At 40.6% G+C, this 16,260-nt stretch overlaps 1 protein-coding gene across 17 annotated transcripts in view; it reads left to right on the top strand.

The window, feature by feature from the left end:
- The window catches only part of SDCCAG8 (SHH signaling and ciliogenesis regulator SDCCAG8), a 251,197-nt gene that overhangs the window by 63,603 nt on the left and 171,334 nt on the right, over positions 1-16,260 (top strand). For all 17 annotated transcript variants that reach the window (XR_004434333.1, XR_004434329.1, XR_004434327.1 and 14 more), the window contains exon 10: positions 7,799-7,951. Coding sequence is in view for 8 of the 17 variants with exons in the window: in XM_033199699.1 (XP_033055590.1) it covers positions 7,799-7,951 (153 nt within the window). In the remaining 9 variants the exon portion in view is untranslated. The remainder of the gene's footprint in view (positions 1-7,798; positions 7,952-16,260) is intronic.

Raw genomic sequence — 16,260 nt, 5'->3', positions numbered from 1 at the left:
ATGCCTGGACTACATGACTTGCAATTTTGGCTCAGTGCTATCTGTAACAACTTAAACAATGGTTAATCACTTTGCGCTAGTCCCTTGGTTACAGAATTTCTCCATCCTGATCACCATTAAATCCATAGCATCTTGCATAGATCTCAGCACATAATAAATTGGTACTGAGTAAATATCCACTGAGGAAGGAAATTGCAACTCAGTTCTCACTAGCACGCTACAATTCCTTTATTCTTATCTTTCCAGCTTACCTACTTTGCCAGCAAAAGTACCCAGTGAAAATTAGGCCCAATCACACCTTTTTTTTTTTTTTGATGACTACTTTGAGCCTCCCAAGCATTGCTGAAGGAAGTCATTTAAGAAAGCCACTTAATAGCTGGGCGCGGTGGCTCATGCCTGTAATCCCAGCACTTTGGGAGGCTTAGGTAGGCGGATCACGAGGTCAAGAGATCGAGACCATCCTGGCCAACATAGTGAAACCCCGTCTCTACTAAAATTCCAAAAATTACCTGGGCATGGTGGCGTGCGCCTGTAGTCCCAGCTGCTCGGGAGGCTGAGGCAGGAGAATCACTTGAACCCGGGAGGTGGAGGTTGCAGTGAGCTGAGATCACGCCCCTGCACTCCAGTCTGGCAACAGAGTGAGATTCCATCTTAAAAAAAAAATCTACTTAATGAATTCCACTGAAGAGTAATCCTAGTCACCTTCAGTGGTTGTGGGTACTATTGAACAATTCTTTTCTCTGCAGTTGAAAACCTTATATGCTTTAGCCAGGAACTCCACTTTCCTCACTTCCAACTCCACTGCTGGCACCTGACTTTCATCAGATGACCTACTTCACATTTGACTAAGGACCAACTGACAAGAGCCTCCTCAGCGTCTTTTCATCCCTTGAATGCCTCCTTTCCTTATTTCTCCTTTCTTTTCTGGCCCTGTTATTTCCCAAGATGAACATCTTTCTCCCCATTTTTGGTGTCTCCCACTTCTGTGTCATCACATTTTTCTGGCGTCCTTTATCCTTTCCTCTCCACTGTTTTTCCCTCTCATCCTGCCCACAGCCCTCGTTTAAGTAAACAAAAAGCAGCTTTCCTGTGATCATCTTTCACTCTGTTTATTACTGTCCATTCCTCATTTCACTGGCAGACATCTCACAACAGTTGTCCACCCTGGTAGCTTTCCTTTCACTTCTGAGCACATCGCAGCCAGGCTTTGAACAAACTGTAACCTGATTTCATGTTGCTGAAGTGCTCACTTAATGATCACTGGTCACTTCCTGATTGCCACACCCAGTGACCTCATCTCAATCATCACTGGACTCAAACTCTATAGATTTGGAACCCTGTTAACTCTCCTATCATAACATACCATCTCTTTCCCTTGATTCAGCTGATACATTACTCTCATGGGTCCACATTGTACCATTCTTGTCCACTCTTAAGTCTCTTTTAACTTGTTTCTTGTTTTCCACAAGCCTTAAGTGTGGCTGTTCCTCAGAGTTAGTTCCCAGCCCTCCTCCCATGTTGCTTTGACTTCCTGGGATTCATTTCTCCTCACGTGGCCAAATATTACCAGTGAATATGCCCACATTATGCCTTTAGCTTTAACTGCTCTCCTGAGCCCCAGCCCTAGTGTTTTACTGCTACTAGATCTTTTTTATGGAGGATACACTGCTGGCATCTGAAACTCTACACAACCAAACTGTTTATTGGCTCCGCCTTCCCATCTACCACTCCTTTTCCTTCTACCATTTTCTCTATGATCGTCTTCAAACAAAAGCATCACCATCTTGACCGCAGCCCTGGCTTGCGTTCGTTAAAACATCTTGGTTCTTCGCTATGCTTGCTCTTGACATTCCATCAGTTCCCAAGCTCGCTCACTCTCTCTCTGCAGAGTCAAATTTCTATTTAACTATGCCCACCTTTTCATTCTTACACCACTGCCCTGGTTCAAGTCTTCACATCTTCACATGCTTTTTTTTTTTTTTTTTTTCGAGATGGGGTCTCACTCTGTCACCCAGGCTTGGTGGTGTGATCGTATCTCATTACAGCCTTGCACTCCTGAGCTCAACTGATTCTCCCTCCTCGGCCCCCCAAAGTGCTGGGATCACGGGTGTGAGCCACCGTGTCCAGTGGTATTCTTATACCAAGGATGCAGACAGTTACACTAGCTTTCTAATTGGTTTCCCTCAAATTTCATCTGATTCCAGCATACTTTTCACAGTGCTTTCATAGCAGTTATAATTCCTGAGTTATAAATCTCCCTGTGTAGGTAGCTCCCCTCTTGCAGTAGAATAAAAGACGAATCTGGCCCCACTCCAGCTTGGCTCGTCTTCTCTTTCACTCTCTACTCTTTCACTCTACTCTTTCTTACTACCCTCACGGTTGCCAGAACACTCTACTCTTTCGTACCACCCTCACGGTTGCCAGAACGTGACCTACATTTGGCCATTTGCATTAATTTGCTCAAGGTATATTTTTCTGCCTTGTATTAATCTGTGAAATATCTGTTGAATCTACGAGGCTCAAGTCCAGTGGCAGTCTTCCCAGAAGTTTTCCCCAGCCCCTTCTTGTTTGCATTAACTTCTTTTTCCTCTATATTCCTGTTGATGTGGTGTATAATTTTGGTAGTTGTTTACACAGTTTTCTCCACCGGAAGACCTTGAAATCAGGTCTGTGACATCTATCATTGTATGTCACACATGACCATTTATGTCTTAATTAACAATAAATGTTTGTGGGATGGAAGTCAATTATTATTAATGTGAAGTTTTGTAATTAATTTTTTTAAAAAAATTCAGTAGCTGAGAGCAAGCAACACTATTGTTCGTTAAGAATCTATAGCATTTTCAGTAAATTAGTAATAATGAATGCAAGGACAAAATGTATTGCAAGTCTAGTAGTTTTTATCTGGAAGGTATGTTAAAACACATTAGAATTTTTGCTTTCTGAGCGTATTAAAAAGTCAGATGGCATACATATTTTAATTTAAAACCCTACTACTTACATTACTGAGCGATGAAATGGTTACTCCGTTTAGTTCCTTGACGTTTGTTGCCATCTAGTGTGACATTTGGGTATCACATGCTAAGTAGAAGGAATTACATATTTAACATTCATAGTGGCAGTGAAAATGCCTGAGAAAATAAATACATAACTTGAGAAGTGTATAATGCCATGCATAGATTCTTGTGCGGAACTATCTTGGATAAACTCCCTACTCTTCCACTTTCTAGGTCTCTGATTTGGGCAAGTTACTGAATATCTTGAAGTACCAGTTTCTTCAGTTGAGTGATAAGAACCAATTAAAATGTATTTAGAGGGTTAAATAATCCATATATGCCACTTAGCAAAGTATCTGGCACATAGTAGGTGCTCAATAAATGTTTTTGTTTGAAAATGGAAGTTGTCTCAGTTGGTGATAATTTTAAAAGAGGAAAAAAATTCACCTGGGACTACATAGTGAGAAAAAGTAGAGGTTTTTGCAGTGACACCTTGATGAAGCTACAAGACACCTTGATAAAGCTACGAGAAGCAGATAAAAAGGTTACCATGCCTTAGGCCTGCCTGCTTGTGTTGGGAAGGGAAATTGTTGAGAGGTATGTGGAAAGGCCTGAAGGTACAGGCTGTGGCATGAAGTTACCATAAGCATATCTGTAATGACATAACCCTCTAAGGAAAAAAAAATTTTTTTGTCTTTTTTACTCATAACAACTTGAGCAAAGTATTTATTTCAAATTTGCTAAGACCTATCCTGCCATATACCTTCATGGGTAAGTGGTGTGAACTTTTTTAAAAAGTTAATTATTATGTATACATAATAATTGTACATATTTATGGGTTACATGGGATATTCTGAATATTAGTTTTTAAAACAGCAACCTGGTAGGTTGAACAAATATTTACAAAGACTTTTTTCCCCCTTTTGAAATATCCAAATTATTCTGTTTCTTGGATTACAGGGAGTCAGAAAGGCAGGAATTAGAAACCTGGATTAAAAATAAAATCAGAAAAGCACTGAGTTGTAGTCACAAGTATAGAAAACAATGCTTCTTGATAGGCATGTTATCTGTCACAAAACAAAAACAAAGTATTAAGTATCTTGAAAAATGATACATAGGGATAGACTGGTAAATTTCTGGTTAGCAAGGGTTTATAAATTAAAATCAATAGTTTGCATTATTTGTAAGTTAGATGCTTGAAATGTGTTAATCTTTTTAATTTTGTGGGCTTTATTATTACATAAAAATAAAAATGTTTATAAGCCTTAAAGTTCATATTCACAGGTGTGAGCTGTATAATTTCATAAGATCTTAATTCCTTAGTTATGAATTATTCTGTCACAAAGATTTCTTGAAAACTAACCTTAGCAGTTGGGAAGGACTTTTATATGGTCTACAATAAGTCTCCTGTTTTAAAATTTTAGTTGACTAGATATAAATTTTGTTTTTGAAAATGTTTTGACTGCCTAAGATAGTAGTGCCTACCCTTTGGTTTAATAAAACCAGGACTGGGAATATCAAGTCCAATAAACTGTGTTTGAAAAAAGTGTTAATATGTCAACATAGAATGACCACAGCTAAAGAAATTTCCCAGAAAAGAAAATGTACCTTCAGGAATGAGTCTGCTGGATGGGGGGAATGTGTAATTCCCCAACTTCCTAAGACCTACAGCCATTTCCACCAAGGAAAGGGCTGTGTTCAGGGAAGGGCGAGAAGCCAGGACTTGGGAACTACTGAGAGAAATAACAGCTGCAGGCCCCGAATTAACTTTGTTACCTGTAAAGATCTATCATTTAATGGCAATTGCCCATGTATAGCATTCAGTTCCTATAAAGATCCATCATTTGATAGTAGTTGACTTTTTACTGACCTAGCCTTTGAGAAGTCGGTTACTATGTCTTTACTGAATGGTTATGGGGTACTCAATCGACAGGGATTCTGGAAAATAGGAGAAGAAACTCTAGAATTAAGAGAAAACTTTAATGGAAATAGTGTATAAATATTTGTTTACTACACCCAAACCTTTTAGTATGTGCGGTCCAGTTGAGAGAGTTATCTTTAGAAAGAATAAATCATTTTTCTGATTCCAAGTGTTACTACGCTTTTCTATTTTCTTCATTGTGACAAAGCATATATGTTAAAATCAAAGCAAATAAAAGTAAAAGCTATTTGTTTGTTTGTTTTTGAGACGAAGTCTTACTCTGTCACTCAGGCTGGAGTGCAGTAGTGTGATCTCGGCTCACTGCAAGCTCTGCCTCCTGGGTTCATGCCATTCTCCTGCCTCAGCCTCCCGAGTAGCTGGGACTACAGGCACCGCCACCACGCCTGGCTAGTTTTTTGTGTTTTTAGTAGAGACGGAGTTTCACCGTGTTAGCCAGGATGGTGTCAATCTCCTGACCTCGTGATCTGTCTGCCATGGCCTCCCAAAGTGCTGGGATTAAAGGCGTGAGCCACTGCGCCTAGCCTTAAAAGCTATTTGATAATATGGAATTGTTGGTTACACGCTAAGAGACATCAATAACCAGTTTTTTGTTTGTTTGTTTGTTTTGTGTGTTTTTTGGGGACCAAGTCACGCTTTGTTGCCCAGGCTGGAGTGCAGTGGCGCCATCTCGGCTCACTGCAACCTCCACCTCCTGGGCTTAAGCAATTCTCCTGCCTCAGCCTCCCTAGTAGCTGGGACTACAGGCACGCACCACCATGCTCAGCTATTTTTCGTATTTTAGTAGAGATGGGGTTTCACCATGTTGGCCAGGCTGGTCTCAACCTCCTGACCTCAAGCAATCCACCCGCCTCAGCCTTCCAAAGTGCTGGGATTACAGGTGTGAGCCACCACGCCCAGCCAATAACCAGGTTTTAACCTAATATTTGTAATCAGTGTTGTGTTGCTCATTACTCATCATCAACCATTGGTGGTGGCTAGTCCTAATAGAGAGAAGACCATCCACAAAACCAAGGCCTTAGCAGTGGTTTTGTTTACATGATTTTACAGCTTCTCACTTTGTGCTTTTCGCTGTATCATCCTATCTTGGCATTACGCCTCTTATCGTGCCAGGATTATTTACTGTTGCTTGTTCCTTAGTTGACTGAGTTCTTTGAATTGATTCTGTAGGTGCCTTTCATGGTAGCCTGGTTTTAGATCTTCAGTCTCTTCCGCCGTTCCTATACTTAATGATGTTGACTCCTGAGTTTTTGTTCAATTGAAAACTTTCTGATTGGATATATTGGTTTATATTAAGTAAGCATTTTGTCTATTCATACCAGTAGTATTCATTATATCAGGGAGAGTTATGAACATTTACTAGATTCGTGTGAAATATTTTTCGCAAGAGCAATTACATTTTGAATCACAAAAGTAACTAATTCGTATTTCAAGCTCCAAGGGCTTAAATTATAGAAAAAGTATGCCTTTTCATTTATTTTAATATCTAATTTAAAATTTCCTTTTCCAGGCATTCTCAGCGGGAATTTGGACTTGGGACTAACTCCCTAGAAGAATCATTTTTATTCATTGTATTTGTTTATTAGTTAATCTGAGACAATTGAATTTTACCTTTATATTTTATGCCTGAGAGCATAGAAACTTTTCAGAAGAGACCAAAAGAAATTGGAGTTTAATGCTTTCCAGATGAAGAGAGGAAAATTCACATATCCTAGATATTTATTGTCTGAATTTATTATAGCTTTCACCAGAGGGAAGCATAACTATGCATAAAACTTACGGTGCTTACTGAGGCTATTTCAGTCTCCATTAAAATCAAATGTGACTATGAAATTTATAATCACGCAGCATGTAAGTTATATAAGACCTGGGGTTCTTTTTGCCATTTCAGGAGAAAAGAGAGGTTACGTAAGGTGGATATCGTACATAAGGGCCACTGGAATAAGACTATAAGATGCTATAGTACCTTACTTTTATTAGGATTTTTAAAAATTGGGATTTTACTATGCAATCTATGTATGTAACTAAATTACATTTGTACCCCATACATTTATACAAAAAAAGACCTCTCCAAATTGGGATTTTTGAAATCATATTTTATTATTGGGTGTTATAAATAAAGATATTGTAAAAGTGGCCAAAATGAAGTTAGAGAGTTTTTATTTCTGGAAATGCAGAGTGGGAAATTTACAGTAAAGGACAGTTATGAACTTTACCAGAAATGGAAGATCCTCATAAAACTAAGTAGTGAATACTGTCTTGAGTCTTTCCATTTAACTTATGATTATTACATAATTTTTACTTCAGTTGTATGTTTAAGGGGAGTGAACTAAATTTTCTCTTGGTTATGTTTAAGGAAACTCGATTATTATATAGTATTAAACAAAAGATGCCTGTGTGTAATGATATATTCAACATTTCATTTTAGTATTTTGATCTATCATTTGAAGTATTCCAATAATTTTTATCCATGAGCAAATAAGAAATGAGTTAAGTTGGATGCTTATGTGCTTCTTGTAGTAGAAACATGATACGTAATTGAAAATATTCGAGCACTTGGTTTTCCTGGTTCCCTTTTTTAAAATTCTGACTCATCTGTGGCCTTCATCAAGGTTCATTACCTGAATTTTGTCATTGATTAATTAATATGGCTTTAATCTTGAAAACTGAACTATGTCAATAAATGTAACATTTGGATACTCTCTTAGGTCAATAAGTGGTATTGATAAACAAATACAAAATTATTCTAATGGGCTTTATAGTGGATTTTAATTATTTTAAATATACTTAAAGCTTAATTATCTCATTTTCCCCATATTTTTTCCAAATTCTAAACTCCTTTCAATCTCTTCTATCCTGGCAGGCTTTAATCCAGTGTGACCAGTTGAGGAAGGAGCTGGAGAGGCAGGCGGAGCGACTTGAAAAAGAACTTGCATCTCAGCAAGAGAAAAGAGCCATTGAGAAAGACATGATGAAAAAGGAAATAACGAAAGAAAGGGAGTCCATGGGATCAAAGGTACTTAAGGACTCTGCTGTTATCCACATTGCAGAAGAAAGGTTTTTTATGATGCCATTGATGATTCCATAGGCTGGAGTTCTTGAATGAACTTTAAATTTTAAAATTGTTATTATATAAGTAGTTAAATTTCTTATAATTTAGAGTTCATAAAAATGTTTTATCCTTTCATATATTTCTCAATAGTTTATGTTGATCTTTTCAGATAAAATAGTCAGTTAAATTCCATAAAATGAAATTACAAAATTTACTGTAAATCCTACCATTCTGTTGGATTCCCTCTGTCATGTTTCCCAGAGGCACGCTATGAAGCTACCCAGATTTTATTTCAACCTTGGCTAAATCAAGGAGAGATGAGTCCCCTGCTTTATCTCCTACCCCTAAATTAAACATGCGGAAGATGAAACACTTGTAAGAAACTGAGTAACCAAGAAAAAGTGATTATGCACTCTGTATGAAATCAGTTCTGACAAATTACATGATGAATAATGATGGTAACCAGATGAAGAGAGAAATTTAAGGCAAAAGGAACAGATAACATGAAATGAGCAGTCTTTGAAAAAGAGTTCACAAGCTAGAATACAGAGTTGAGTGGGACCTAGCTTTAAAACTGCTAACTAGACTCGAATTGAGCAAGTTGTGGTCCATCAAGTAACCAAAGCAACTGCGTTACATGTTTGTTTTTAAAAGTGGACTCACAGCTTGTACTCTAAATTCTATGTTGTTATAAAATTCCAATGTATGATAATTAACTCATTCAATAAATATATACTGAGAATGTACTGTGTGCAAAGCAATGTGGAGGCCTAAAGATACGTGTAGAGAAAAATCACAGCTTCTGCCCTGTGAGTTTTAAGTCTTAATAAGAGTAAACTCAGGCATATTCTGTAAATGTCCTTGTCTTCTTATCCATCTTTTAAAATTGTGTCTGTCAAAACCCTACTACCTACCTTCTCTGCCCTAGATTGGTGATCTCAGCTGGTAAAAATCGCACAGCCTTGCAGATGACACAGCTGTAGACTCCAAGTCTTCAGTGTCCATGGTTCTTTCAGTGCTTTCTAGCAGTCCTCTTATGCCTTCCTCTCTCTTCTTCATTCCACACTCAACAGATATTAACTGGAGGGGCTGGGAATGTTGTAGTCACAGGAATGATGCAGTTTCCTCATAAAGCTTACAAACTCGTAGGAGAAGTAGACGTTACACAAATATTTTGTTAAGTGAATTTTCGATCATCATTGCGATAAAGCCATAAGGTTCAGTTTAAGATACCGTGGTCATGTGTAACAGGAATCTGACCTCGTCTAGGTAGTCACGAAAGACTTTCCTGAGAAAGAGATGTTGAAAATGAGACCTGAAAGCATTGATGAGTGGTCAGGTGAAGAGGGGAAGAGGGTTTCAGGCCCAGGAAAATAACATACCCGACTCTGGACCTGGAAAGGATCGCACTTCCTAGGAATTTGGAGAAGGCCCTGATGGCTGGAGCATAGAGAGAGAGGAGCAGAGTAGTGGGAATGAGTTTGGAGACTTACGTTGGGATGGAATCATGAATGACTTTAAAATCCATACGAAGGATTTTCAGTTTTGTCGAAAAAGGGATGGAAAGCCATTGAGTTGCTTTGAATTTGTCCGTGTCACGATGCCATTTATATTTGAGAAAAATCATTTTGTCAATGGATTGGAAGGAGAAGTAGAATCGATGCCTGGAGATCAGCTGGAGGTGATTCTCGTAGTCCAGGTCTGGAAGTGGTTATTGCAGTCCAGGTCTGGAGGTGATTTTCGCAGTCCCAGTCTGGAGGTGACTTTCGCGGTCCCGGTCTGGAGGTGACTTTGGTGGTCCCCGTCTGGAGGTGACTTTCGTGGTCCCGGTCTGGAGGTGACTTTCACGGTCCCGGTCTGGAGGTGACTTTGGTGGTCCCCGTCTGGAGGTGACTTTGGCGGTCCGGGTCTGGAGGTGACTTTCGGTCCCGGCCTGGAGGTGACTATCGCGGTCCCTGTCTGGAGGTGATTATCGTAGTCCAGGTGGGAAGTGATGGTATCTTAAATGCATTTCTTTAAAGACTGTTTCACATCACTTGTTCTTCTCAAATTCTCTATAATACCACTTTTCCTCTTATTCTCAGCAGAGAGTCTTACTTCCCTAACACAGAAAATTAAAGCCACTGGGTGATGACCACCTCAACTGTTTATCTTCCCCATGCCTTAAAATAAATTTTCACCTGTATTCCAACCCAGTCTGAATGGGAAAGGCGTCTTTCTCATCCTTTCCGCTTCCCATGGACGCCGTTTCCTTCACCCCCTCGAACTCATTCCATTTGTTTGCTCCACTTTTCCAAATCAATCTTTCCTTCACTACAGTCTCTTTCTCATCCTCAGGAAAATACTTTCAAGTGTCTCTTACTGTTGAAAGAAACGATCTTTCTTGTAATCTGTGGTTCTTAATTTTTGCTACACAAGAAATTCTAAAAATCTGATTGTCCCAACAGTACCCCAAGCCCGTTACCTCAAAATGGCTGAGTAGCATCCAGTTGTCAGTATGTTTGAAACTCACCCAGGTGATTCCAGCGTGCAGCCAAAGTTGGAAACCACTTCAGTAATTCCATCTCCCTCTTTGACTCTTTCTCTTAATAGTTGAGTTTCTTGAAAGATTTGTCCATACATGTTGTCTTTATTTTGTCACCTCTCACTTCAACTTCCATGCCACAGCCAATGAAATTACCATTGCTATGTTCACTGAAGATCTGTTTGTGCTATATTTATTGATTTTTTTTTTCAGTTTTATTCTCCTTAAAAGATTCTCTTTCCTTTTATGATTTCTTTGAATTCAAATTCTTGATTTGGGAGAATGATGATGTGTGCTTTTTACATTACTCTGAGTTTAAAGTACATTTGAGGCAATAAAGGAGACACATCCAGAAAGCAGCTTGATAGGAGGTTCTAGAGTTTAGCAGGGAGCTAAAGATTTAGGTGTCTTGAGCAGTACTGTGGCTTGAGTTCCATGTGTATATAGCCTTAGGACCTAAAGCTTCAGGACTAAAGCTATTTGATTTCTAAATCCTTAACTGTACACTGAGCTCCCAAACCAGCTTCACTTTCCACCTTCCCTATCCCAGTGGACCCACTGTTTATCTAGTTATCCAGCACAGAAGTCTTGTCACTCTTTTCTCCCCCATCTTTCTCACCCCACACGTCTCATCATCACCAGGCTCTAAGACTGAAGTCCCTGAGCATTTACATTGCCCTGTCTCTCCGTCCTCCTGCTGCTCATAGCTCATCCTTGGATGGTTCCTGGAGCCCCTGTGGTGGCCTTCCTAGCTGTTCTCCAAACTGCGGCTGGGACGATCTTTCTCAACATGTTAGGCTCTTGCTTTGAAATCCTTTCACGTCTCCCTGCAACCTTGGATAAAATTTAGGATCCTTTATCATAGCATGAAGACTCTACAATATTCTTCCTCTCTTTGGCTCTCAAGTCTTATGTTCCTTCATTTTTCTTCTTTGCACCCTCACCACACTGACGTACTTGTACTTCCCCAAGCATGCACATATGCCTGTCTTCCATACTGTTTTTTTCAGTGTAGGACTTTGCGTGTGCTTTGCCCCCTGCCTAGAGGAATCCTCCTCTGCCCTCTTTCATTGATTCTTCAGGGTGGTTTGTTTGTATTTGAGACAGGGTCTCACTCTGTCACCCAGGCTGGAGCTCAGTGGGGTGATCACGGCTCACTTAGCCTCAATCTCTTGAGCTCAGGTAATCTTCCCACCTGAGCTTTCCCGGTAGCTGGGACTACACAGGCGTACCACCATGCCTGGCTAATTTTTTGTGTTTCTTGTAGAGACAGGTTTTTGCCATATTGCCCAGGCTGATCTTGAACTCCTGGGCTCAAGCAATCCACCCTCCTTGGCCACTCGAAGTGCTGGGATTGCAGGTGTGAGCACTGTGCCTGGCCAAGAGTTTTTCTTGGTACCATCTCCTCTCAGCACCTGCCATAACTGAATTGGGATGGTCTCCTGTGGGCTCCCATAACTCAATTCATTACAAATTCATGTTGAATAGTTTGCTTCCCCTAGTTCAGTGAGTCCCTTGCATGTAACATCCTCAATGCCTGGCACATTCCTCTCATATAAAATGTGCTCAGTATATATTAGATGAATGAAGGAATGAATTACAAGGAAAAGAAAAAAGTCTCTATGCCATTGGGAAGTTATGACTAAAATGCTGAGAGTTCAGAGGATCAGAACTGATTGTCTGCCAGAGATCGTGGAAGCCTTTGTGGAAAAGATGGCATTTTAATTGAGCTTCCAAGAATAGATGGGAATTAGAAACACAGAGTAGGGGGAAGGAACGCCACCTGTAACCAATATGAATAAGACATGGAAAGGAGATGAAGTTGTGAATTGAGTGTTGTGTAAGAGAGAATGGTATCAATAGCAAACACCAGCTATTGTTCACACCTAGGAAATTGGTATTTTTTGGTTGTTTGCTGGAAACCATTTGCCTTGCTGAGTAGTTCTACTGTGTAGAAGTATGTTGATGAGAATTCCTGATAAGAAAGGAAAAACGCAGGCTGAAGTGTGCCTGGCAGTGTTTCAGGTACCTTCATATGTAACAGAACCTCTCTCTTGTGCTGACAGTTGTTTCATGAATAAAGGTGGTGACAGAAATGCAGCACAGTTTTTATTTATCATTTATTTATTTTTAACTTTCAGATTCAAGGGAGTACATGTGCAGGTTTTTTACTTGGTTATATTGCATGTTGCTGAGGTTTGGTTTACAAATTATCTTGTCACCCCCTACATGAACAGAGTACCCAATAGTTAGTTTTTCTTTTTTTTTTTTGACGGAGTCTCGCTCTGTCGCCCAGGCTGGAGTGCAGTGGCCGGATCTCAGCTCACTGCAAGCTCCGCCTCCTGGGTTTACGCCATTCTCCTGCCTCAGCCTCCCGAGTAGCTGGGACTACAGGCGCCCGCCACCTCGCCTGGCTAGTTTTTTGTATTTTTTAGTAGAGACGGGGTTTCACCGTGTTAGCCAGGATGGTCTCGATCTCCTGACCTCGTGATCCGCCCGTCTCGGCCTCCCAAAGTGCTGGGATTACAGGCTTGAGCCATAGTTAGTTTTTCAACCCCTGCCCCGCTCCCTCCCTCTCCTCTCCAGTCATGCCCAGTTTCTGTTGTTGCTATCTTTATATCCGTGAGTACCTAATGCTTAGCTCCCACTTGTAAGTGAGAACATGCAGTATTTTATTTTCTGTTCCTGCGTTAATTCACTTCGGACTATGGCCTCCAGTTTCATCCATGTTCCTGCCGAAGACCTGATTCAATTTTTTATGGCTGCGTAGTATTCAGTGATGTATATGTATCACATTTTCTTTGTCCAGTCCATTCTTGATGGGCACCTAGGTTGATTCCATGTCTTTGCTATTGTGAATGGTGCTGTAGTGAACATGTGAGTACGTGTGTCTTTTTGGTAAGACAATTTGTTTTCTTTTGAGTATGTACCCAGTAATGGGATTGCTGGTAGAATGGTAGTTCTCAGTTATTTGAGAAATTTCCAAACTGCTTTCCACTGTGGCTGAACTAATGTACATTCCACCAACAGAGCAGAAGTGTCTTTTTCTCTGTGGCTTCTCCACGGTCTGTTGTTTTTTGACTTTTGAATAACAGCCATTCTGACTGGTGTGAAATGGGATCTCATTGTGGTTTTGATTTGCATTTCTGTGATGATTAGTGTATTAGTCTGTTCTTGCACTGCTATAAGGAAATACCTGAAACTGGGTGATTTATAAAGAAAAGAGGGTTAATTGGTTGATGGTTCTGTAGGCTGAACAGGAAGAATGGCTGGGGAGGCCTCAGGAAACTTTCAATTATGGTGGAAGGGAAGCAGGCATGTCTTCTGTGGTTGGAGCAGGAGGAAGAGAGTGCAGGAGGGGGTGCTACACACTTTTAAACAGCCACATCTTGTAAGAACTCACTATCATGAGAACAGCAAGGGGGAAACCCGCCCCTATGATCCAATCACCTCCCACCAGGTCTCCCCTCCAACATCAGGGATTACAATGTGATGTGAGCTTTGGGCTGGGGCAGAAGTCGAAACCATATCATTCATGAGTGATCTTGAGCACTTTTTCATATGTTTTTTGACCATTTGTGTGTCTTCTTTTGAGAAGTGTCTGTTCATGTCTTTTGTTCATTTTTTAATGGGGTTGTTTTCTGCTCGTTCAATTGTTTACTTTCTTTTTTTTTTTTTTTTTTGAGATGAAGTCTTGCTCTGTCGCCTAGGCTGGAGTGCAGTGGCGCGATCTCGGCTCACTGCAAACTACAGCTCCCGGATTCACGCCATTCTCCTGCCTCAGCCTCCTGAGTAGCTGGGACTACAGGCGCCCGCCACCATACCCTGCTAATTTTTTGTATTTTCGGTAGAGACGGGGTTTCACCTGTTAGCCAGGATGGTCTCAATCTCCTGACCTCATGATCCACCAGCCTCGGCCTCCCAAAGTGCTGGGATTACAGGCGTGAGCCACCATGCCTGGCCAATTGTTTACTTTCTTTATAGATTCTGGATATTAGACCTTTGTGTGATACATAATTTGTGACTATTTTCTCCTGTTCTGTAGGTTGTCTGTTTACTCTGTTGATAGTTTCTTTTGCTGTGCAGAAGCTCTTCAGTGTAATTAGGTTCCACTTGTCAATTTGTGGGTTTTGTTGCAATTGCTTTTGAGAAGTTAGTCATAAATTCTTTCCCAAGGCCCATGTAGGATTGAGTGTTGTGTAAGAGAGAATGGTATCAATAGCAAACAGCAAACACCAAACAGCAAACAGCAAACCTGGCAAACAACAGAATATGCTGAAGGGTAAGAGCCCAGTTTCATTCTTCTGCATATGGCTAGCCAGCTATCCCAGCACCATTTATTGACTAGGGAATCCTTTCCCCATTGCACGTTTTTGTCAAGTTTGTCGAAGATCAGATGGTTGTATGTGTGTGACTTTATTTCTAGGTCTGTATTCAATACCACACATTTCTGAGCTAGAGTCATTTAAGACGCTTTTGTCTCTAGGAAGCCCTGGCTGACATTTGTCTCAAGATCCTGCTCTAAATAAAGATGTGTGAATAAAGAGCTGACAGTGGCCCCAGCACTGAGGTTCCAACTCTCACCAGGAAATGGCAGAAAATGGTTTTGAAGTAAAAGGATTTAGAGTTGAATCCAGCCTGACCTTTCTGTGACCTTGAACAATTCACTTAACCTCTCTAAGTTTCAGAGGAGTAAATGAAGTTAATACATCAAGAATTGATAGAATTAAGCGAGATAATGTTTAGAAAATATCTAATATAATGTCTGACTTACCATGGGCATTTAATAAAGTTTAGCTTGTGGCTATTGTTTTAGAGAAAGAGAGAAGGAGCCTTATTGGATAGAATTCTTGGCCCTTCATGTTAGTAAAAGCAGACAGACTTTTTTTTTTTTTTTTTTTTTGAGATGGAGTCTCGCTCTGTCACCCAAGCTGGAGTGCACTGGCCAGATCTCAGCTCACTGCAAGCTCCGCCTCCCGGGTTCACGCCATTCTCCTGCCTCAGCCTCCCGAGTAGCTGGGACTACAGGCGCTGCCACCTCGCCCGGCTAGCTTTTGTATTTTTTAGTAGAGACGGGGTTTCACCGTGTTAGCCAGGATGGTCTCGATCTCCTGACCTTGTGATCCGCCCGCCTCGGCCTCCCAAAGTGCTGGGATTACAGGCTTGAGCCACCACGCCCGGCCACAGACAGACTTTTATATAAAGCCCAGCTTTACCTTTTACTTATTAGTTTGAATGAACTTGGGCAAGTTACTTAGTTTTCTGAATCTCATTTTTTCAAATAAAAATTAATTCCATATAATTCCTTCTCTAGGGGATTCATTTTTTATTTATTTATTAGAGACAGGGTCTCACTGCGTCACATAGGCTGGAATGCAGTGGTGTGATCATAGCTCATCATATCTTCCAACTACTTGGCTCAAGCAATCCCCCTGCCTCAGCCTCCTCAGTAGCTAGGACTACAGGTATGTGCCACCATGCCCGGCTAATTAAAAAAAAAATTGTAGAAATGGGGTCTCATTTTGTTGCCCAGGCTGGTCTTGAATTCCTGGCAGTCCTCCTGCCTCAACCTCCAAAAGCAATAGGATTCCAAGCATGAGCTACGCTGCCCGGCCTTTCTAAGGGGATTTAAAGAGAGAATGCATATCACACTGCCTGGCACAAGAACGTAATGACTAACCAATTAATTATAACATTGTAAGTGCTAGGTAGTTAAAGTTAGTGCTAGAACAAGAACCTCTGCTTTCCT

This window comes from Trachypithecus francoisi, unplaced genomic scaffold (assembly GCF_009764315.1).
Source record: "Trachypithecus francoisi isolate TF-2019V2 unplaced genomic scaffold, Tfra_2.0 Lachesis_group5, whole genome shotgun sequence".
Classification (NCBI taxonomy): Eukaryota; Metazoa; Chordata; class Mammalia; order Primates; family Cercopithecidae; genus Trachypithecus; species Trachypithecus francoisi.
This window is presented reverse-complemented; position numbering and strand designations above follow the sequence as displayed.